At 46.2% G+C, this 25,457-nt stretch overlaps 1 protein-coding gene across 2 annotated transcripts in view; it reads right to left on the bottom strand.

Annotated features, from left to right (window-relative positions):
• Positions 1–25,457, bottom strand: part of TRABD2B (TraB domain containing 2B) — a 1,121,778-nt gene that overhangs the window by 448,758 nt on the left and 647,563 nt on the right. For both annotated transcript variants that reach the window (XM_069642238.1, XM_069642239.1), the window contains exon 3: positions 8,723–8,869. In XM_069642238.1, coding sequence (XP_069498339.1) covers positions 8,723–8,869 — 147 coding nt within the window. The remainder of the gene's footprint in view (positions 1–8,722; positions 8,870–25,457) is intronic.

Genomic DNA, 25,457 nt, shown 5'->3' with positions numbered 1-25,457 from the left:
GCAATATTGAAGCTGTATCATTATAATGAGTCCAACAAGATCATTATACATAAGAATAATTGTTTTCCTTCAAAAGAAATGTGGGATTGGTATCTGCAATTGACCTATTTTGATTTGATTTCGTTTTTATATTTGAATATTTTTATTTAGGTCAATCTTTAAACTGATGATGAAACAGTCCAATGCCCATAGTGTGTAAGGATCATAAATATGCTTTTATATGAGTGCAAAGAAGGATTATGCTTTCTGTCCATGCTACAATGTCAAACGCGGTCATGGTCACAGTTGGGGCAATATCACTCAACTTGAACCGCTGTTCACGCTGCCGTTTGTGCTGCAGGGTCATCATTTGGTATTACAAAAGGAGCAGCAGGGCCACTTTTTTACTAATGAATGCACACCTGCTACCTTCCGTGGTAGGAATTCTCGATTTTGCATGAGCATATCCAAATCCCATTGCCCTTGGTAATGCATGGAAAGAGCACCATGCAACAGGGAAAAGGATGACCTTAATGACGGCCTTCCATCCCATCCACCCAGCTTACAGTGTGCAGGTTCAGATTGCGCCACAAACTGGATAGCACTATGCCCATGCACCGGGACCCCATCAGTGACCATCACTTTCTTATTTGAACAAAAATAAGGTTTTGGGATGTCCCCTGCATTTTCAATATGATTATGTCTCTGCAAACCACGGACAATTTGTGGCAACATTGTTGCAGGGACATTTTCACATTTTCACATGGAACCATGAATTCATGTGGGATTTTCCTCCTGTGCCTAAAATGTACATGTGCTACTCAGTGTTTTGGCCTTTTACATTAGCATGCATTGGGTTACACTGCCTATCCACACAAAATTATCATCTCCACTCCCCCACAAATTGGGTCAAGCAGCCCCAAAACAACCCCAGTCTATTTCGTAACTCTATCAAGACCATTTATTAATGTAAGTCTATTCTAACCTAACTATCCTAAAACTCCCTTCACTAACAACCTGAGCTGCCCCTGCCTCTTCAAATGTTGTGATGCACTTACAGTGTCCCAGCCAGGCAAAAAGGTTCAGGTTGATGAAAACCTATTAGAGAACAGCATTATAGAAGCAAAGTGAAGGTTGTGCCGTGGACAGCACAGACATTGGGCCTCATTACACGGATGGCGGTAAGGGAATAACGATACCGGTAAGGGATTACCGGTATCACTAAATTCCCTTGCTAATCACGACCCGGATAACCGATAATAGCGGCACCGCTAAGAATGGTGCCTCTAATAGCGGGCAGTCCGCGGGCGTGCGACCACTCATGTCGCAAATAGCGCCATGGCACTAATAGCAGACCATCACATGCCATGCGGACCCGCAAATAGCGGCATGCATTAGGCCAAAAAGGCCATACCGGCATGGAGGAAATACCGGCATCGCAGACCACCTGTTAAGAGACATGAGCAGTGTTCCCACCTGCCACAGGTGGGCACAATCAGCACAGGTGGAGGCAATGGAGACTGGGGAAGCACAAAAGGAGAAAGCCACACCTCTTCCTACACCCCTTCCCACACCAAGATGGTTCCAATACTAGCAGCATTACATGGGCTGGAGGACATGATTGCATTGCAGCACCAACAACAACAGGCAGCACAGAGGAGACGCAGGAGGAGGAGGAGGGCGAGACAGGCCCAGCAAGCCCCACCAGCGCACCTAGTCATACCCCAGAGGCAGCCACCAATCCCCAGGATCAGAGCCAGTCCATTCAACCTAACCCCTGAGAAGATACACACCCTGTAGCGTCTGGACCGGGATACCATCACCACCATTGTGGACATGATACACGATGACATCATGAGCCTCATAGACATCCGTACTGCCATCCCCCCTCTACTGAAGGTGGTAACTGTACTCCACTTCCTGGCCATAGGCACCTACCAGCATACGGTAGGGCAGATGCATGGCATATCACAACGAGTATTTTCACGCACACTGAACAAGGTGCTCGATGCCCTCCTGAAGCACACACGTGAACACATATCCCTGCCACGGACTGCCCAGGAGATCTCTAACACCAAAGTTGGCTTCTATTCACTGGCAGGCATCCCAAGTTGCATCGGGGCCATCGACTGTACCCATGTGGAATTGGTGGTCGCACATGACAATGAGGCAGTGTACCGAAACAGAAAACTATACCACTCCATCAATGTCCAAATGGTATGTGACTCAAACAAGATAATCACACATTGCTGTGCCCGATATCCCGGATCAACCCATGATTCAATGGTCATGCGGAACTCAACGATACCACGCTACATGGAGCGACATGCTGGACAACGTGTGTGGCTACTTGGTGAGTAGCTGGGCAATCACATGGCAGTGTGATGTGGATAGTGATTGGGGTGGGAGAGATTTATACTTCTACTGGGTGTGATTGGGGGGAGAGATGCATACTCCTACTGGGTGTAGTTGGGGGGGAGAGATGCATACTCCTACTTGGTGTGATTGGGGGGGAGAGATGCATACTCCTACTGGGTGTGATTGGGGGAGAGATGCATACTCCTACTGGGTGTGATTGGGGGGGAGAGATGCATACTCCTACTGGGTGCGATTGGGGGAGAAAGAGGCATACTCCTACTGGTTGTAATTGGGGGGATGCATACTCCTACTGGGTGTGATTGGGGGGGAAGAGATGCATACTCTTACTGGGTGTGATTGGGGGGGGAGAGATGCATACTCCTACTGGGTGTGATTGGGGGGGAAGAGATGCATAATCCTACTGGGTGTGATTGGGGGGGAATAGATGCATACTCCTACTGGGTGTGATGGGGGGAAGCGATGCATACTCCTACTGGGTGTGATTGGGGGGAGAGATGCATACTCCTACTGGGTGTGATTGGGGGGGAGAGATGAATACTCCTACTGGGTGTAATTGGGGGGGGAAGAGATGCATACTCCTACTGGGTGTGGACTGTCGTCTGTAGAATAAACGGACCTACAGATGTATGCCAATGTCCACCAAGGCAGCCCACAATGGACCAGACACAAAACCACATGCAAGTTGGAAGCTGCACAACAAAGGAATCAATCCAATGCGCCAAACTTGACATATCTATCCACATGCACATTGCACATCATACCATACCCTATATGACACAAAGCAGCAACATGCAGCCAATATGCAAAATGGAAATGTGCGCTGAACAATATCACAACAGATATGCGCCCTTGAGTGCATACTAAGGGATCACCTGTAGCCATTGTACTGAACCACACCCGTACACCACGACTGAAGTGCCGCTTCACAGCATGGGGACATCGATTTCAGAATGGCAGTACACTAGCAGTGTGGTACAAACCTTGCCCGGGCCCAGAAACACTAATGACCTGTCTTCACCCAGAACATGGCAATAACTGCCCGAGGTATGCATGGTGCATGTCCACTTGCAAGGACTAGCTCACCTTCTCGCATTGCAGTTACACTGATCGTCTCCATGCATGCTGGGATTCGTGGATGCCAATCACAATGCAAAGTTAATTTGGGTGATATGTACAGGTTCCACTTGATGTAAACAGTAACACATCCCCATTCTTGCACCCATGCAGGTGATGCTGGCTATCCCCTGAAGAGGTGGCTCCTTACCCCTGTACGGAACCCACAGAACAGGCACGAAGAGGAATACAATCGTGCACATACCCTAACCCGCGTCGTAATTGAGCAGACATTTGGCCTTTTGAAGACACGGTTCCGGTGCCTCAGCAGGTCGGGTGGGGCACTCCTGTACGGCCATGAGTAGGTGGCCAAGATCACCATGGCATGTATCATGCTGCACAATATGTGTATCAGACGGAATGTGCCAATGCCCCCTGACATTGAAATGCAACCACCTGATGAGGATGATGATGGGGATGAGGAGGGAGGAGACGGGGTTGCAGGTCATGCAGGAGGCGATGTCCAGGAGGGACGTGCTGTGCGTGAGCATCTGATCAACCAAATATTCTGATTCACATGGTCCTACTCTATTGAATGGATGTGGGCATTTGTCCACTGGGTTTTGTGGTGAAGCGCACACTGGGCCCTGTTCCCCAATAAAGCTCACATACACAATGATAAGGTCCAAGCCTGTGTTTTGACTTGTCACCAGTGTGTTTAATATATTATGAGGTAAAGAAGTGCATGGACTCAACTACTCAAACACCCTTTCCCCTTACCCCCTACAACACTCCCAAAACACCCTTTCCTCCCTCCCCCCACAACACTCCCAAAACACCCTTTCCCCCTTCCCCACAACACTCCCAAAACACCCTTTCCCCCCCTCCCTCCACAGCACTCCCAAAACACCCTTTCCCCCCTCGCCCCACAACACTCCCAAAACACCCTTTCCCCCATCCCCCCACAACAACCCCATCTATGGCTGGTACAACATTGCTGTCTTGCTGTACATGTGTCAGCTACATCGGGCTGGCCCTATTTCCCATCCCCACTCCCACCATTAGGGGGTTGGAAGGGTGTGCGCCGCATAGATCGCAAGGACCGTGCCGGGGGCTCGTCTGCCTTGAGCTGGCAGAGGAGGAGGTGCATGGTTGTTCTTATGGCGGTGGAGGGTTCTGTCTGTCCATAGCATCAGCTATGCGTGTGAGGACCTGCCTCACTAGTGCCATTTCCTCGCAGAGCCTGTTGGTGCAGGCTTCCATGCCCTGTCTGATCTCCCTTGCATTCTCCCTGCACTCCTCCCTCAAACGTGCTGCCTCATCGACATGCTGGCCAACCAGCGCTGTTATCTCCTCCTGCCGCTGTCTGATGATGGCCATGTCATGGCCACTGTGTGTTGCTCGTGGGGTGGGTGCCGCACCTTGTTCGATGGGTCCAGCATCAGGTGAGGACACCGGTGGACTCCAGCACCCTGCCACCATTTCATTGCCAGACTCGGCATGGCTGCTGGATTGTGATGTGGGGCGTGAGCTTGGTTCTTTTGATTGCTGGGGGTGTGCTCCTGCATGGTCAAGTCACAAGTGTCCTCCACATCGGACAGCGGTGCTGTGGCTGCTGCCTCGCCAACGGAACTGTTGGCAGCAGACAGTGGCCCTTCCATGGATGGTTTGTGCATTGGGGGATCACTGGAGTGGGTGCTGTAATCATTTCTGCCATGGGTTCACGGCTTGGTGACGTGGGTGGTTTGCTGTGTTTGGCCCTCTGCGGGAGTGCACTCCTCCCTGTGCCCCTCGATGTGCTTGCAATGTTGCCTGCCTCCTTTCCCCTGGGTTGTTTCTTGGTGGGGGGAGCCTGTGTTGCAGTGTCCTGCTCATCGCTGTCAGTCTGTGAGCCTGTGGGGTACAAAGAGGGGGATGGCATTGGTGATAGGTCAACGTGCTTCATGCAGATGTTATTCATCATGCTGTTCTATGCATTTGTACTCCATTTGTGGGCATACAGGTCGTAGGACTGTTGGGTGGGTCATTCATGCATGGGTCTGGGTGGCACGTGTCTGTGGTGATGCATGCATGTGTGTGTGTTGGGATGTGACCCTCACATGGGCAGGGTTGCGTACATGTATGTTTGTGGCAACATCCAATTGTGATTTAGGTCTCAGATTTGGGGGGATACCTCATCTTTCACAGTGCAGTGTTTTATGTGGACACTCACCTCCATCTGACGATGTGGGCGCACCACGCTCCATTTCGCCGACTTCCTCTATAGTTTCCACACCTATGGTGCTCGCGCAGGTCTCCTCCCACTCCATCAGTTTGATAGGGGATCCTCCACCGCCTCCTGTGGCCATGGCCAGGTACCGATTGGCAGCCAGGATGCTGCGTACACGGAGGCGGAGATTGTCCCACCGCTTCCTGCAATCTTTCACAGTGCGGGTGGTGGTGCCCACCGCACTAACTTTGTGGGCCACCTCTGCCCAGATTGCCTTTTTCTTTATTAGGGTGACACGCCGCATGTCATTTGCGAACACCACCTCCGCGTTGGCGGCAAGCATCCCAGTGAGCATGATGAGCTCCTCATTGGTGAATCGCTGCTTCCGCAGCCGCTCCGCTCCTTTTTTGATTGCCTTGGGCATTGTCAGGGGGTCTTGGTTGATTTTGTATGACACTGGTGTGGATGCAGGTCCTGGGGGCAGAGGATGCAATGGATTGTGTTTTTAAAGATGGTCGCCATGCTCTTTCCCGTTCTTGTGCGATGACGCTACTTCCAGTTCTGCTTATTTACGGTGACCGCTAATAGCGGTCACCGCTAATGCCATGTTGCAGGAGGTCGGAAGTGCTATCAGCGCTTTCATAGGTGCCGCTAAGGGTCTTTACGGGGTATTTACCGGCATGGCACTAAGCTCGTGCCCGCATACTCGTAATGGCATGCAATTAGCGGCCTCTCGCCTACACGGACACGTTGTTAGCACCATGCCGGTAAAGGCGGTATCTTACCGCCTACCGTGTAATGAGGCCCATTGTATTAGTTAGGTCTAACACATGTTAGATACACACATATAACAACACAGAAAGAGCAATCAATGTATTCATTTTGCAGTTGCAGAGGTTATAGATAGGGCAGTAGTATAGACCTGGTGTTTCGTTGATTTATTGTAATGACGCAGTATAGCGTGATGTGTTGAAAGGATGGAAATAAGCAGAAGATGGATTCAGCAAGGTAGTGTGGTAACAGCGAGGTTGGTGTGTTAACTTGGCAGACGTGATGCCATTTAAGATGGCAGGCCTGGTACACGATGAACAGAAGTGAACACAGGCCTTGGTGTGGAGCTGCAGCTCTGTTATTTCAGCTACAAGCACAAATCCACTTTCCCGTCAGCCAGAAGAGAAGCCGAGGTCAGAGGCACCCATGGTGCGCAGATAAGCACTTATTGTATCCAGCTGCAGGGAATGAATGCAATGGGAACGGAATGCCAGTTGATAGAAGAGCAGGAAGGGCTGTGACCTTTGAAGGACAAATCCATGTGAATAGGGCACAAGACTGTGGTAACAGGCAAAGACTTAGAACACTACTACCCTCACATCAGGGCAGACACCCCATATTTATTACACCTAGACACACAAATTAAGCAAACAAATCCTCGAACTTCAGACTCAAGAGCAATGCCCTGCTCACGTCATCCCTGGGCAACTGGGGTAGAGAAGAAATAAGGGGGGAGCTGTGTCTGGAATGTCTTGTGATTTGGGACAGAAGGAGCAGAGGGGCTCCCAATACATTTTGTACAAGGTTAGGGGTGCAGCTTCTGTGCCAGGGCATCTGGGAAGCCCATTGTCTTATCGAAAGCACAGTTGGCCTCACCAAGGTTCTTTGATCGCGTCTGGAACCTGAGGGTGCACATCACGTGAAGGTACCAAATTTACGAGCTTATCGATAACAACCCATCAATTGCACCATTGAGTTTTCCCATGATGACGATGTAGTGGCCACATGTCTAGGGGAATGGGGGCAGGGGAGATCTAGCATGGGTCTATAGGGGGGAATTAGCAGGTTCTATAGGCGGTAGCCAAAGAGAGTGGTGGGATTATGTTGTACCCATTATTATGCGTAGTAATGTTATTTTGTGTTTTTTCAACTATATCAGGTGTAACGTCTTGAGCTCCATGTCAGTTTGTTTCTATGGAACCATCTGATAACCTTTTTTTACACATAATAAACCTTATTTTACTTGCAAAGAGGTGCAGTGATTATTTTAGTCATTTGCATTGTTTTTATTCTACATTTCATGGGGTGCCATCTTTCACAACCAATGACTGTCCAAAGTTTCTACTCTTCTGTTGTTATGTATGCATGAGGTTGATATCATTAAAGGTGCCCATGTTGGTCTTCATGAGTGTTCTGCAACATATGACTCTTCAAACCCCATCAGCCTTAACCCATAGAATCAATGGTGAGGGCTCATGGGCGTCCTCTGACAAAATTCAAGATGCAGAACCTGCAACACCAATCATTATACTTTGCATGAAGAAGTGTCCGGCAGGTTTAAGAAATAGATTAAAGGGGGCATCACTTTCCCATAATTCAAAGACATCATGTGTGTGTGAGTATTAGTGGAAGCACATTTGGGAATGTAATCCCTAAAGTGTGTCTCTGGGGCAATGGACTCATTGTAATGTTTGCCCTGTCGGTAATGCGCTTTGGTATTACAGAAGGGGCCACTTAGCTACAGGGCCTCTTTCTATTAAGTGAAACGTGCTCTGTTTCATGCTAGCATTGAGAAGCTGGGATTCCATCATTAATGTAGGTGTGTGCACATGCACACATGTGAATTAACCCAGCATATGCCCTGGCAAATAGGACTTGGGGAAGATGTTGAATGTGTGTCACCCAGGAGTGGCACACATTCAAAGCAAATACCATATTTCTCTTTTGGATGAAGAAAGGGCCCTTCAAGGGAACTGCTGGGACCCCTGCTTTGGGGGTGTTGTCACAGATTGCATTATACAATAGGGGAGTTCCTGGCTCTTTTCCAAATGTAGGTATGGTGCGGCAGGGGCCAAGATGGTAGTATTAGGACAGGCATTCCTTAAAAAGACTCTGACAAAGAAGCTGACTCTGCCATCACTCTGTCTTAGTGTAATGCACCGGGCCCTGTGGAGAGCACAGCCCCCGTGTGCATCATTGATTGCCATAGTTTGCTGTACCACGTGGAAACTATGACCAGAGTTGAAAAGAACAAAGAGACATATTCATCCAAAATTCAATTTCTCCTTACCATAGTGTACATTTCTCTCTTTTTATGGTCCATGTCCTTACCTGAGATGTGTCATGGTTGAATATCACAGCATTAAGGTCCCCGCAGTTATAATGCTTGATGAGGTCTTCAGTTGTGTAGGGGGCCTGGAAGCTGCCAGCTCTAAGACTTTCATGTTGAAGTAATGTTTGGTTCAAAGCAAACACCACCTGAAAAAATACAAAGGCATTGTCGTATGATGTGAGCTTATCTTTCCATATGGTGGTTGGTGAAACAATACAATTTGAACTGCATTTAGAAATGTCTGAACAAAATCAAACTCGCTTCATAGACAACAACACATTTGACCTGACATGTACTGTTGCATGTCTACTAATATAACATCAAAGCCTCATTGCAGTATAGGTGGAAATGGTAAAAATAAAAGGCATTATAAACACATCCTGTTCTAAAATACCTCCTAGTTACAGGTTTGAATGGCCTGGGATAGTTACAGCATTGGGTCCAAAAAAGGTGAAGCCTGGGATACATTTTCCTATGTAGCCCATGCCATACAATCCCAACCAGTTCGGTCATATTTTAAAACTAAAAGGTATATACATTATCACTTGTGTTGATCATTACCAGAGCAGTAGTGAGGCCATACATGTAAGTTCCTTCATTCCTTTTCATGGATTTCTGAGCTTTTACACAGTGCTTTTTCCAGTATCAAAGATTTTCCAGTTAAAACTCATAATCCATACATTGGTTGATGATACGTTTTGCATGCGGACAGCATCTTGTCATCTTTTAAGGGAGTGATTACGTTGAAGAACGTTCATTAAATGTAAAGACCTACAATTAATTGTGTTTCAACATAATCATAAAGAAAAACAATTTAGTGAAAGAAAATGCTCTTTCATCAGATAAAATTATTTGTTAAGGTTCAAAAGAAATCTGCCTCCGATTCTGTTTGTGGATATGAAGACTTTTAGTCCATATTAAGACAATATGTCAGAAGGCCACTTGTGTGCCTAATATAGGCCAAAGATTGTCAAGTATTCCCATATTCAAAGTCAATCAATATATGGAATATGATTAGTTTTAGGCTTAAGGGTTAGAGGTGGGCAGAAAAGGAGCCTGGCTAGACAAAGGGAGGTCTGCAAAGGTGGGTAAGTGTGGGGGCAGGGAAGAAATGACCAATTAAAATAAAATTAAGCAAAATACAGGTTTAACTTTGGAAATGATCAACATTTAGATATTGAATATTGACTTTGATGAGGACTAGTAAATCCACATTTGGAGGTCAACTGTCAGACAATGTAGACCAACATTTGGAAGTAAACTTTTGTTGGAGCCACTCACAATAACATGGAAAACGGAAAATCCTTCTTTGGTGGATAATTATGGAATATGGGTGTTTGTTTCACAATCAATATTTGCTATGTTATATACCAACATCTAAAATAATATATCAAATAACATACTGTGCTGCAAAAGCTGTACTCTAAATCTTGAGAAACTGTCCTGTGTGGCACATAGCTCAACTCTTCCTGCACCCCTTAATTTGCACTAGTTTATATGCCATGTGTATGGGCAAATAACAAAAAAAGTGTTAATGATCACAAGGTGCTCAGCAAAATTTCTCTGGGAGGAAAGGTTAGAGGAAACGCACTGTCTTAGAAACAATAAACCTCTGAGCAGCATGTGTTTGATTCCCATTTCAGCATTTAGAGGCTGGAGGCTGGCATGATAAAAAAGCAATTACAGATATACAAATATTGGTGGCTGTTCATAAGGCATATATTTATATTTCCCTCCAACTCTAACAGCTATCACATCTGCCAATTCTCCCATCATTCTCACTCCTTGATTTTGCTCCTGTCTAATGTCATTTGCTTCGAGAATTTTACGCTTGTTTCACTCAAAATCTTCCGAAATTATCCATATCTTGCGATTCCTTTTCTTTCTTGTGATTTGTTATTATTCCAGGATTCTAATTTCTCCCTCTTCCTTCAGCTCTCCCGTTTATTACATTACATTAGATTACAACATTTGTAATGTGCACTATGGACCCTCAGGAATAAAGGCGAGGACAGGAGGGACTAACAAACATAAAACAAATAAGTGGATAAATGGTTCGTGGTTCGACCTGAAACCTAGGCTAAAGACAGAGGTGGCGTTGGATAGAATATCCTTCCTTTCTTAGGTGAATAACAGCGTCATCAGATCTCTCTAAAAGACTTGTAAGGAGCTTTGACTTTGCCTATTATCCGGCAGTTGGTTCCAGAGTTTAGGCGCTGTTAGGAAGAAAGGCACCATTCTCTGCTTTTGATGTTCTGCATCTTGGTTGAACAAGTTAGTTTTGAGTACAGGACCTTAATGCTCTTTTGTTGACATTAGCATTAATAGATGTCTGCAAATATGGTGGCATCAGTTGTATTCAACATTTAAAGGTGATGACAAGAACCCTAAATTTGATCCTAGCTTCAATGGGTAACAAGTGAAGAGCGTGCCTGGCCTCCGATACGTGATCACGCCGGGAGAGGCCTAGGACAACTCTGACTGCCCAATACTGCATTACCTGGAGCTTGTGTAAGTCTTGCTTGCTGACACCCAAGGGAAGGCTTCAACAGTAGTCTATCTTGGGCCCTATTATGGCCCGAGCGATAGTTTCAGTACTTGCCTGAGTAATAAGGGGCATAAGATGTGATAGAAGCTTAACATAATAAATCGATGCTGAAACAACAGCGATTACATGTGCTTTCATTGATAATGTCTGATCGAGGGTAACTCCCAAGACTTTGGTTTTAGGCATGGGAGAAATTATATCATCGCCTAGTTTAAATGAACAATATGTCTGATTCAGTTTGTGCAAGGAGTGTGGGCTTTCAACAATCAGAAGTTCAGTCTTTTTTCTGTTAAGGGCTAGATAGTTATCCAGCATCCATTTCTCTATTAGGTTGAAAATGCTATTAATTCCCTGTTTGTCCTGCCCATGGAGACCTTTTAGGAGGACGACACATGTATACCCTCTCATCCACCCTTTCTATCTTGCCTATACTACTACCCTCCAGAGCTACCCCATGTCACTGATCCTCTCCATCACCCCCAATTCTCCTACCCTTGACAGCTATCCAATATCACTGAATCTTTACAGCTGTCCATTACTCATACCCTCCCCATCTTCCACATACAACTGAACCTCTCCCATCACTCCTACCTGCCCCAGCTATCGCATATTGCCAACCCTCCCCTGCTGCCCCTATCACCAGCCCTATCCAGCTCTCACATTGCTCCTACCCTCTCTCATTCTACCATTTCTCACCATCCCTGGCTCCCATTTGTCTCCCCTTCTGTAACACTAGTCTAATTAGCTTCTTCCAACACCCCTGTTGTGTACTGCGTACATGAGGTACGCATGCGCGAGCCTCTACGGAGCTCACGCATGCGCGTTATAGTAATAAAGGCGGTGCCCGGCAGTTCGCGCCAGAGACCGGGGCCATCACACGTCTCCGGCGTGTGTTCTCTGCATGCATGGGTGCGTGTGGTTGCATGCATGTGTGACGGCCATCGGCCGACCACGCACAATACAAAATTGGCGATGAGGCGGGATCGGAGCTGTTCTTCCCGTTTTTCCGACGACGTCGGCGAAACGGAACACGACTCCGCAGACGCGGACCCGCTCTAACAGCCGGCGGCCATTTTGAGTGCTCGTTCACTACGACATACGCAGTGGTTGCGGCCCGCTTCGGGTGCTCGTGCGCCATCTGCTCGTTGCAAGCAGTTGCAGAAATTTTTGGACACTCCACAGCCCAGCTGGTGCAGGGCTGTGACACAAGAAGTGACAGAAGAGCCAACAGGAAGACTCTGTCACAGTTGGGAGTCGGATCACCAATCAACCTGCAAAGACAATACTGTGAGTACCTATCGTGAGGGGTGAAGAAACAGATGATGAGGGTGCTGTTGCCCCAATACCACGCAGAGTGCGCCCCACTCTGGCTCCCATGCCTGAATTTGACACCACGGGGCCTCCATCGAAACCTGGCCCAAAATGGCTCATATGGGTAAAAAGACTGGAAATGATGTTCAGAGCCTCTGGTGAGACAGAAGACGAGGCAAAGATCGCCATCATGATGTACTCCGCAGGCACTGAAGTCCAGAAAATATACGACTCCCTCGACATTCCAGTGGCAACGTATGACGCTGTCAAACAAGCACTGCGGGATCACTTCCTACCCTTAGCGAATGTTGACTTCGACAGGTTTATCATGGGGGCAGAAAAACAATGGAGCGAAGAGTCATTGGACCAGTTTTGTGCCCGTTTGAGACACCTAGCGAGCTCCTGCAGGTGGGTCAACGAAGAGGAAATGGTCCGCAACCAATTGCTGCAAGGATGCTGCTCAGGAAAACTTAGGATGCAAGTCCTGAGGGAACCAGGGCTGACCCTCCGGCAGATCCTGGACATGGGAAGAGCGTATGAGCTGGCGGAGGCCAGAGGATCGAAAATGGACGCAGCCACGCATCCCAAGAACGAGGAGGAGGCACTTGCAGTCGGAAGTTTCGCACCTGGGAAGGCCAGATGGACACCGAAGAGGGTAGAAGGACCCACGACATCAGGCACCCCTCAGTCGTGCTCCTATTGTGGATATGACCTCCCACACAGAGGTGAATGTTCAGCCAAATCACGAACATGCGGCAGGTGTGGGATACCTGGGCATTATGCTAGGATGTGTAGGGCCGCCATGCCCGTGGCAGCAAGCAGAGGACCCGAGAGGGCCGGTAGAGGTGGCACTCGCACGGTGAGAGGCATATCGTCCCTTGAACAGGACGTGCACGACCTACACATTGCCGAAGAAGAGGAAGAAGAGGAGGAAGACATTTTCTTCATTTCCAGCATCGCAAATGGCCCTGGAACTCGACAAAGACCCATATGTACTGTAGACATTGGAGAGATTCCCACTCCAGTCCTCATCAACACGGGAGCTTCAGTTTGCGTACTGGCGGACAGACATTACAATGCACTGACAGGCCCACCAACCCTGTCGCCCTCCAAGGCTCAGATATACACTTTTGGTGAGGACACTCCCCTACCCATCCAAGGGGTATTCGTGGCCCCAGTGACCCATGGCCAGAACAGCATCAAAGCGAGGTTTTTTGTAACGGGTGTAAGTCCGCACTCTCTTTTAAGCTGCGCAGCATCTGAAGCACTAGACCTGGTTCATTTCATGTTTGCTGTATATCATACGGATCTGGACAGGCTGCTGGCACGCTTTGAGGGACTCTTCAGGGGCATAGGGAAACTGAAGGCTGAGCCAATAAGGCTCCACATTGATGAGTCAGTCAGACCAATGGCGCTGAAACATCGTCGCATACCGTTTCATCTGAGGGCTCAGGTGGAAAAGGAGCTGCAAGACTTAGTAGAACGAGATATCATTGAAAAGGTGGAAGGGCCCACCCCGTGGGTCTCCCCAATTGTAGTGGCCCCAAAGCCCAAACAGCCTGGGGCTGTATGCATTTGCGTAGACATGAGACTTCCTAATATGGCCATAAAAAGAGAACGTCATCTCACTCCCACTCTGGACGACATTGTTGGAGAACGTCAGGGTGCGTAATTATTTTCGAAACTAGACCTGAGAGCGGGTTACCACCAGTTGGAGCTTCACCCGGAGTCTAGATATATTACGACTTTTACAACACACGAAGGACTCTATCGATATAAAAGACTCAGTTTTGGAATATCCTCGGCGGCAGAAATCTTCCAAAATGCGATCAGGGGGGCTCTGTCCGGACTAAAGGGAGTAATAAACATGTCAGACGATATCTTAGTCTTTGCCAAATCCGAAGCAGAACATATCAAGCGGCTGGAAAACACTTTTCACAGACTCCACAGCCTCGGCTGACGCTGCACAAAGAAAAGTGCGAATTCTTAAAGGACAGCCTAGAGTTTTTTGGATTTGTCTTCCATGCGGGAGGCATATCCCCAGATCCTGAGAAGGTGAGAGACATTCGAGAGGCGTCCCCTCCCACGTCCCCGGCAGAGGTCCGCAGTTTTTTAGGGATGATAAACTACTGTGGACGGTTTATTCGAGATTTGGCGTCCCTTTCTGAACCCCTGAGAGCACTCACTAGGAATGAGGTAGCATAGACGTGGGCTGGAAAGGAACAGAGAGCATTCACGGCCATCAAAGATGCTCTGTCTGAACAGGATACCATGGCATATTTCAACCTGTCCAGGGAGTCTGAAATTATAGTGGATGCCAGTCCCGTGGGACTCGGGGCGGTTCTCGTGCAGGCGGATCAACAGGGATCCATGCGACCAGTTGCATACGCCAGCAAGGCACTTACAGAAGGCACTTGAGAGAAGATATTCTCAAATTGAACGCGAAGCCCTCGCAATACTATGGGGCTGCAAACATTTTAGACTATACATCCTAGGGAAGCCTGTTGTAGTGGTGACGGACCACAAGCCCCTAATTCCCATTCTGGCAGACGCATCTTCCAAACTGCCACCTCGGATAGAGAGGTGGATGCTATCCCTCATGGAGTACGGGGTGAAGCTTGTATACCGCCCGGGTACGCACAATCCTGCAGACTATTTGTCTCGTCACCCCGGTGCTGGACGACCCAGAGACACTACGGAGGTTGCAAATTGTGTGGACATCATTCACATGGTCGTCGAGTCTGCGCTTCCCATTGCCTCGACAAGGCAAGAAATTGCCAACGAATCGAACTCGGATGAGGCATTTCTGAGAGTCAAGGGTGCGATAGCCTCGGGAGCATGGCGGGAGCTCCATGGCGGGAGCTCCTTCTGAACAATGCCAGGAGAAATGCAGGAACGCAAAGAGACTTGCAATTGCTCTGGGGTGCACGACATGAACTGTCAGTGTCTGCCGATGGTCTCCTTCTGAGAGGGCACCGAATTGTGATCCCCAGGTCAGTTGTGCCGAAGGTCCTTCAGCTGGCACTCAACGGACACCAGGGGATGACCAGAATGAAGTCACGCCTCAGACTCAAAGTCTGGTTCCCCGAATTGGAGAAGAGAGTGGAAGAGTTTGTGAGGGCATGCATCCCTTGCCAAGCCACGAGCCCGGCGGAGAAGGGACCACCGATTCAGACCATGGCAAGGAGTGAGTTACCATGGGGGACAGTACATGCTGATTTTGGCTCTACCGGAAGAGGACTACATTTCCTAGTGGTAACTGACCAATGGTCCCGATATCCAGAGGTGGAGCTGGTCGAGTCCCAAGCCACCGACCACACCACCCTGGCCATGGACAAGATATTTGCTACCCACGGTTTCCCCATCGAGTTATGTTCTGACAATGGGTCACCTTTTCAAGGACAATCGTTTGCTCGATACTGCGAAGAGAGAGGGATAAAACACCGAAAAGTCACCCCACTATGGCCAAGAGCCAATCGAGAAGTAGAGCGGTTCATGCGCACACTAAACAAGGTGTTTCGCATATCCGAAAATGGAGGTGAAGATCTTCGACGGAACTTGTTCGACTTTCTCCGGGAGTATCGCACAATACCTCATTGATGGACTGGAATAGCCCCTGCGGAGGCACTTTTCAAGAGGATCCCAAGAGGACTCATACCTGAATCAGAGGGGAGACAACCAGGAGTGATCGACAATGACCAAGTACTACTAGAAAGGTTCTGGAGAAACGAGAATGAAACAGCGCAGAGAAGACTGCCGGAAAAACAGATTGCAGTTGGAGATACCGTGTTGGTGCGGAACAGAAGAGCAGAAGGAAAACTGTCGACAATTTACGAGACCCAACCACTGGGTGTAACACATGTGAAAGGTACTATGGTCACCGCAGCCAATACCAGAGGAACGGTCACCAGAAATGTGTCGCTTTTCAAGCGCATCAGGGCCGCTGGAGATGAGACAACAGCAGAAGAGGTCCCGGAACAAGGGGCAGAGACAGGGATGGAGGACGCTACCCCAACGGCAGATCACGAGACGTCGGAAGCTCCTGGTGACGCTGCACCACGATACCCGAGCAGGGCCGGACGACGACTTCCCCAGAGGTTCCGAGACTTTATTATGGACCCTGCACCATAGGCGGGGAAATGTGTCGGTGCATATACAAAGAATGAACCAGGTTGTATTTTTGCAGTGAATTGTTAACTGTCGTTTCTGCAGTAAGTTGTTAATTGTTTGTTTCCGGGGAAAAGGAGGGATGTTGTGTACTGCGTACACGAGGTACGCATGCGCGAGCCTCTACGGAGCTCGCGCATGCGCGTTATAGTAATAAAGGCGGTGCCCGGCAGTTCGCGCCGGAGACCGGAGCCATCACACGTCTCCGTCGTGTGTTCTCTGCATGCATGGGTGCGTGTGGTTGCATGCATGTGTGACGGCCATCGGCCGACCCCGCACAATACAAAAACGCCCATCACACACTCATGGTCACCCTCTCCATTATACATATAACACACAAAGCAGCTGTGATATACTTGCCCTCAACAATTTCCTTTGATGTCCGTTGTAACCTCCCTGTTTTAGATAATTGTTAATAAACCATCAACCTTTGCCATCTTCCTGAGTTGGTTCGATTATTTGGACTCAGAGTTATTCTGCGAACCCTATCCATTGCATGCACGATACTTAAGAACCACACGTTTATGTGCTATGTGATATTTGTTGTGGAATTATGAGTTGTATAACTTATGTGAATTGTGTATTCATAGATGCATATAAAGGTTTTGATGAACCAGTATACCAATACAAAAATAGAAATAAGGCGCACCGTAAAAAACGTATATTATTTGTTGTATGTGTGCTGCTCCTGGCTCAGTGAATGGGAAATCTGGGTTAATGGAAGTGGGCGCATACTACACGCGGTCCTGTTTGGGAATCCTGGGGCTTACATACATTCCTCCAGAGACCAGGTAGGGATGGCATGACAGCGTGTACACTCTGGGACACATCGGTGACAACCACACGAGTGTGAACCGCCATTACAGAGAATGTGCTTTTTCTAAACCGTGCACCCGTTTAGTGGCTTCCATTTCCACACCTGTAGCCGAACCTTCTCACAAGCACGCTAAGTGCACCCACATCTGCAATTCCCGTGCTTAAAGCACACTCGAAATCACAGGGCATGAAGTGTGGAGTATGCCTGCACACACGCGCTATATTTATCTTGCTGGCCCATTTCCTACCGGGTCAGGTCAAAACCATTCCGGCTTGGCGTGTTATTTATCTTAGCTGTTCCGCCGCGGCCTTGAAAACAAAGGAATGTGTCCGCATTTTACGCCACCTTAAACACCAGCAGTGATCTCTGGCCCTCCAGACAACATTACGCGCCACCCAGGGGCTCCCAGGGGTGTTTAACGTCATTAAGTAACAGCCCTCAAAATAAACAGGCTGCAGAAAGCGGTTACCCAAGGAAAGCTACGGCGTTTGAATAACGCAGACAGTATTTATTTTAAAACATGATGGAAAATGATTACTTCGTCCTTAGAAAATCCCGTTTTTAATGCATGAGATTTAGGGATATTTCATGCAAGGGCATGGCAGGAGGGGGGTAGCTCTGAACAGTGTACTGTACGGGGACCAACTTTGAAAGAGTTTATTAAAGTGAGTTACTGTACGCAACATGAACGAGGGGGTTTCTCTTGTCAATGCTACAAAGAGATCCTGTTAAGCGACTTCTTCTTTTATGCGCCCCCCCCCCACCCCACGCCACCATGGAAGTGATTAACACGCCCTTCCATGGCCAGAACACAATACTGCCTATGTGCAAGCTGTCTAGAGGGGCACAGGTCGGCCCCATTTGGAGGCGTTATTGATTCTGATCTAAATACACACATTTCTCGACACTGCTGGGAATTACAACTCTGCCGAGGGGGCGATTACTTGTTGATTTTGTCGTTATCACCGGGGTGTGTGTTGTTAGTGTGTCTTCTACTGGGCTTGCCAGCACCTGATATGGTAATGAACATGTTCAGTTCATTCTAATAACGCCTCGTTCTTTCGGTATAACTTTGTAATACTATAATTAATAGGTTACCTTTATTTGGCTACCCTGTTTGCGGTACGCTTATTTTCATTTTGGTTTTCAGTTCGTAATGTCAATGGTGAAAATGGAAAAAAATGTGGTGGGGGATCCCACAAGAGCCGGGTGGGGGAAGAGTTGGCGGGGGTGGGGGGGGGGGCGGCTGCCATAGGGGGCCTGGTCTAGAGGGGGTGGGGTTGGTAGTGGACATCCAATCAAATTAATACTTCAGAAAAAAAAGCGCCCTGCGATGGCTGCATTGCATTGCCTTTTACCGCCGGCTTTCCAGTGCAAAGACGGCGATAAAAAGCAATGCAGCCGTTGTGGGCGCTTATTTGTTGTCTTACTTTTTTTTCCAGCGCGATTCATGGACTTGGGCGGCTGACTCTGCCCGGATCCCGAGATCCAGCTACACATCTGGTGCCGGATCTCGCATCCGCTGAGAGCCGGCCCAATGACCAGCTCTCCATAATGCACATTGATGTAGCACTCGTACTGCTTTGCAATGCTTACGATCGTGAAATTAAGTTCCTTTATTATGTTAATAACACACTATGGGCACTGATTCATGGCAATTGCACTGCCAACAAACACCCTGACTCATGGAGCATTGGAAAGCGTGTTTTTGCAGTGTGCAAACTCACTTTGCAACAGTGAAAAGTCACTTTGCCTTGTGCAAAAAATCACAGGAATCCGAACCTATCGCTCTGTTGTACCCTGTCCAGCATCAACATGAATGTTGTGTGATCAATTTCCGACCTTTACGCCAAGTTCCACCATCTCACCACACATCACCAGCCCTGAGCCCCGCCTATGACTGTGCACCAGCTCCCTCTTACCTGATCCACATATGTGTTGTCATCCACCGGGTTGCAGCATACCTCTTTGGCTCATGCCCTGGCCTCTACCATTTAGAAGTGTCCGCTGCCTTACTTGCTCTACGGCCTTACGTGTTGCCCGTCTGCAAGGAGCACTGCATCGAATGCTGTTGTATTCAACTACCTGTCTCTCGATTGTCCCTTTGCAGCTTCACTGCCAGCGAGAGTTCGAAAACCTACTCACTGCTGTCTAACACCCCCCCCTCCCCCCCGGTCCTTTGAACCTTAGGTCCATCCCCTCAACACTGATCGTCCCGGTACATCAATAGCTGTACACCTGCAAATCTCAACAATTCCAATTCCTTACATTCAAAATACGGATGGCATACCGTTTCAGTACAGCCCAGCGTTTTACACACTCGACATCATGTTCCCAAGTTGCAGGGGATATTATCTGTCTTTGCAACACTTTACCCTTCGACAGCAATTTCAACCTGAATCTCAAAAACAATGTTTTGCCACCTGTTTACTTTCCTTGCAATATGCGTGTACTTCCTAACCTACTGGACACAATAGATTGTTTTTTCTCTAAATATGCATATTTGCACTCTCAATTCCACAATCCTGGCTCTTTGCCTAAACAAAACCACCAGACTGCCTAATTGTGTTCTCAATTCAGTGTAACCGGTTGCAACAGCACCCCAGGGCCTTTGGAATTTAGGTGCTTAACAAATGTAAAAAAAAAATATTAATACAAATACAATACTTGTTTGTCACGACTTTGGTACCCTAGATCAGGGTTGTCCAACTCCAGGCCTAGAGGGCCAGAAACCTGATGGGTTTTCAGGATAACCCTCATTAATAGTCATTAATAGTCAGGGGAGTTGCTGGTCTGGAAAAGATCCGGGGCTAAGCTGATGTCGGAACTGTTGGGACTGGGGGCTATCTAGTCTTTTGGCTGTAGCTCCTGAGATTCTATCCGGGGCTACAACCAAACGATCAGGGGCTATAGCCCCCTTAGCCCCGCCGAGCAACGCCCCTGTTAATAGTCATGGGGAAAATGCATACATTTAGATTCAGTGTATGAAAATGTGTCTCAGGAATATTAATGAGGAGTATGAGGAGTACATTCTATTGCACTACTTACTTCCTCTTCTGCCAATGCCTTCTCCAGGTTTATCAGACTATTTACATCCAATGACTGCAAATTTACTCAGCTTAACCCAAACCTCCCATCAAAGTAATCCACCCCTTTTCTCCTCAATGGGCACACACTCTGTTATCCCTCTAGCCTATCAGAAATAGATTTCCAGAATAGTTTGGAATCTTTCATTTGCATTATCCTCAGGAGATCCCTAATTTTTACTGACGGTTGAGATTTATTGTGAGCTATCAACCAGTTTTTGTAAACTTGTAAAATAAGACAATGTTCTTCTTTTTTCTATATGTGGTCAAAGGGCTTATCCAGGGCCTCATCACGGGGTTGGGAGGAGTGGTAAAAATGCAGCAGTAACACTATTACTGCTGCATTACCGCTCCGTCAAATACCAAGTTTGGGCGGAAAGCTCACCCATATTCGGTGTTATTACCGCTATTACCGCAAAAAAGCTCATAGAGTCCTATGGACTCATAGTAAATGGAGACTAACATCACCACAGCAACTCGGGATCTTGCATATATTGCGGCGGAGAGAGTTGCGGTAAAGCTAATAGTGTTGGGTGGTATTCTGCCGTAATTACCACCGGGAAACCACCCAACTCATTATAAGGTGCATAAAATCCTTTAATTCCTTCCTCATAATTACCCTTTTAAAATGTCTTAGGTTGTTTCATCTCTTGCTATAAAACATTTAACCCCCACACCATCTGTCTTGCTAAATATTTTCAACTTCGTGACAAGTAAATATTCTTGGTTAGTTAGTTCGCTAAATGACTCACTTTATATATGTTGTGGAACTATAGTAGCCTGTCAATCACTATATTTGTTTCCGAAATGTCTTATGAAGCAAAACAACCATTGCATTATTCCTCTTCTTGCCTCAGCTCTTGAGGGAAAACGAGATAATCCCTAAAAGCATGGAAAATATATTGTATGGCATCCATGAACAATGCTGACATCAGTGAACAACTACTTGTAGACAATCCCAGTCGTGCCAAAAGAAAATGATGGCTCTGGGATTGGTCCCTAGCTTGGGACAACTGTACGAGGTAAACCATTTTAAAAAATTGACGATTCCAGGTAAAAGTTATTCATCAAGCTCCAAAGTATCTAATGAAATTCCCTGACAACAAACATGCTTCCATCTTGACGAGAATACGCCTTAATCTGTGGCCCACGAGAACTCAAAATGCGTTACGTTCAGAAGACCCAAACTTTATTAAATCATGTAGGTTCTGCAACATTCCGGATTAAACTGAAGGAAATAATTATTTTATAGGTATTTTTGCGAGATTCCAATGCTATCACAAAAACAAATATGGTCTAGAATCTTTAATGCGAATCACATATCTTTAAACCTTGCAACCATAAATGATCTTTGGCACTAAATATTCACAATGAAATCAGCCAGGCAGTACCTTAGCAAGCGCGGATCAAAGTGGCATTTAATTGAGCATGATTATACTGGCCGTCATATAAGAGGTCCGTCCTATAACTTGCACTGGCAAGATACGGCCCAACCATGTTATAATACCTACCAATTAGAGGTTGTTAATATACTCGTGATTAGTTTTATGTTTATTAATCTGACACAAATGTATTACTTTTGTTTAGCAGCTTGTGGTTCAAGTTTTATAAACTGCTGAATGTTATTTTCTAATGTAACTGATTCTCGAATCATGTGTAGCCTTGACTTTTATGCTAAACACTTCTATAAAAAATGATTTATTTCGCTTACTGTAATGACATTTTAATTTTCGTATGATTCTATGTATTTTTTATTGATTTTATTTGAAGATCTTCTTAAATCACATTTGATTGTTAACACTCATTTAAAAGAACGCTTGTTTGTCAATGAATTTGTTCTTTCTGTAAATACATACTCATTTACTCATTTTATTGATGTATAATAATATGATGCTATTCATGCAAATATTTGAAAGGTTGTGATTTACAACCAAAACAAATAAAGAATTTAAAATAAAAAATATCTGTTGTGCTAAAATGTTCATTCACGAATTTAGTTTGAAAATATGTTTTGCTCACTAAAGACAATTTCTTCCTACGTTTACTTCTAAACTTCCCTTATAATTTCCTCATTCAAGAATTTCCCTAAGCCATATTAATTTTACACTTAATTGTATATGGTCGCTCAACCCTGGATTGATTATGTGTAACTCTACTTCCTTTCTCCTTAGAAATGAGGAAATAAAAATAGAGTCTAATGCGCTTGAAGTTATCTCTTGACCGGGCCCAAGAACCTGGATTATTTCCTTTCACGTGCCCATTCAACATTAACATTTCCCAAGCTCGGAAAAAATCTGCCCAGTCATTCCCTTTCGCATTACATGGTTGAGGAAACAGCTAGCACTACTCAACCTTCAGATGAATAAATTGACCGAAACTGCCACCCTTAGAATTGGTAACATCAAGACATCTAGCATTAAAATCCCCAAGAACTATTACATTAAATATACTTCTGCTGCTTTTGAAAGCATTGAGGTGCTCGTTGAAGTATCATTGAATTTTGGAAAATTGTTCACTTTTGGGAACATTATTCAAATAACATTTAGCAAACATCCTTCTTCCACAGACACCACAACCCCTAGGATTTCCTTCCTTTCCACTGCGTGACAACTTAATTTGGTGGTTTAACATGTTTTTAATCAATATTATGAAACCCCAAAAAAGCATACTTTAGGATCCTCTGGCCTCAAATAACAAACATATCCATCAACAAATACCCCAAATGTTATTAGGGCCGAGACCCTGAGGTTGAAGGTAGTATACCAGGTAACCAAGAGCAGTCTATGGTTGATTATTCCATTGCTCTAAGAAGCAGGACATTCTGTTGTGGCCCTAAACCATTTATGTTTATTTTCATGTTCTTACCATTTGCGACCTCTTCAATGTGCGCCCTTGAATTTCTTCCTTTATTCAAATCTCTATTCATTTCAACATTTCCCCTTCCTGCTTAGAGTTCAGCCTATGTTCAGGTAGAGTAATTTTCAGAACATCAATACCAAGTGTCAACAATGACTAATTCAGAGAGTATCAGCTGAGTTATAATACTATTTTTCAGATACACAGTAACCAATCCCAACACATTACACTACTCAAATTCCACACACTAAATATCAGATGAATTAAGGACAAATAATGTCAGAATTGCCGTAAACAAAGGTAACATCTTTGACTAAATTCAGCATAACAGAATTTCTCTCCAAAACTGCTTGGAACCATAAACATACAGGATTAATTTTCTACTGTTGCTTGACTACAATGTGAGAGTCTTGTTTATTATAAACAATTTCAGTCTCATTAATATGAGTGTCAATTCTACATTGACCTTCCGTATCCTCAACCATGCCAAGCGTAGAGTCAAGTATCGACTCTACGCTGTTCCAGTCTTGATCTTGGATATCTACCACTCTCAAACGCAATTGAGTCATTTTACAATATCTTGTTGTGTACCCCTTGTTTGGGCCTAAGTCATAAAAGCCTTCATATCTTCTTGCCTTTTCTGTTTAGGTGAAATGTCTGTGTGCATCCTTCATGTCGCCCTCACAATGTTGCATGCGGCCAGAGATGCTCCATCACTAAAATCATGTTGAGGCACATTAGTCAACCCCCTCCCAGTATTCCATATGTCAGGGGACTTTACCTTTCTTCTCCCTTTCTCTGGTTGTCTATGCCTTCTGCAATGTAACCCCTTCTGCTGGTTCTTCCTGCTGCTTAAATCACAAGGATTAGCATGTTTTGTGGGCATAGAGTGATAAGACACTATCAAGGGTCATTTGAAAATACAGACTTCAACAAAATTGGTGATCCAACTGCTTCCATTAGCAATGGAGTCACACGTAATCTTTGTGAGAATTGTGTTCCCAATGTAATTGTCTGGGAATCATTTTGGGTTCGGATCACAGTACAGACATCTCTTTGTATGTAAGTATCCTGATTCCAATCAATTTGTACAGACAGCCCTAGAAAGTTATTTCTAACTTCAAATCTGAACTCAATTTTGATCTCAAAGATTTTCTCCAGGGCCACAGAGCGCTCACCCAGTCCTTAGTGTTTTCATACAAATGGACCTGCACACCTAACACCTGGTGCACAACTCCCATAGTGGGCGGCAATGGAGTAGCCAGACATTTTGACATGCAAGCAGTCATTGTAGGAGGCCTTACTTGCACACTGGGAGACAAAACATGATCTTCCTCTGAATTACAAGCATCAAAGCTCAGGCCCTGAACTCCCATCACGCCTCAGTATTATTGTGGATTTGTTTCAGGCTCAGACAAGATTGAATATACAATGAGGAATGTGTTGTATACTTTTGGGTTGTTGGGTCTCCCCCTTATTTTTTATATCAAGTCTTTCCATATCTTCTCTGGTCCTTGATCGATGATAATTTTTCGAGGGGATAACTGGGTCCACCCATCCTACCTCTATTACTTTTCCAATAACAATAGATGCAACTTTTGCAGATGGCTCCCAACAACATGATGTTACACATTGATAGTATCACGACAGTTCGGATAAGTCTTCTTGCTTCTGTTGTTATATGCATGATCCATAAAGAAAGGCTTACCTTGGCACTAGACTGTGCTATTCACCTGCCGACTGCCACACTACAGGACTGCAGGAATGCACATGGCCACACTTCACAGCGCTTTGCACCCTCCACAATTTTTGAAAACACGTACATGTTGATTCACGTCTAAGTATAATGAGGATAACTAGCTCCAAAAGTGAATGTGCTGTTCCTCAGTCACTAATCTTTGAAATAGCCTCTGAGTCACATAGGTCAGACAAAGCATCTGCACAGACCT

This window comes from Ambystoma mexicanum, chromosome 1q (genome assembly GCF_040938575.1).
Source record: "Ambystoma mexicanum isolate Mex_15411 chromosome 1q, UKY_AmexF1_1, whole genome shotgun sequence".
Taxonomy (NCBI): Eukaryota; Metazoa; Chordata; class Amphibia; order Caudata; family Ambystomatidae; genus Ambystoma; species Ambystoma mexicanum.
The sequence above is the reverse complement of the archived record's forward strand: the minus strand, read 5'-3'. Positions and strand labels throughout refer to the sequence as shown.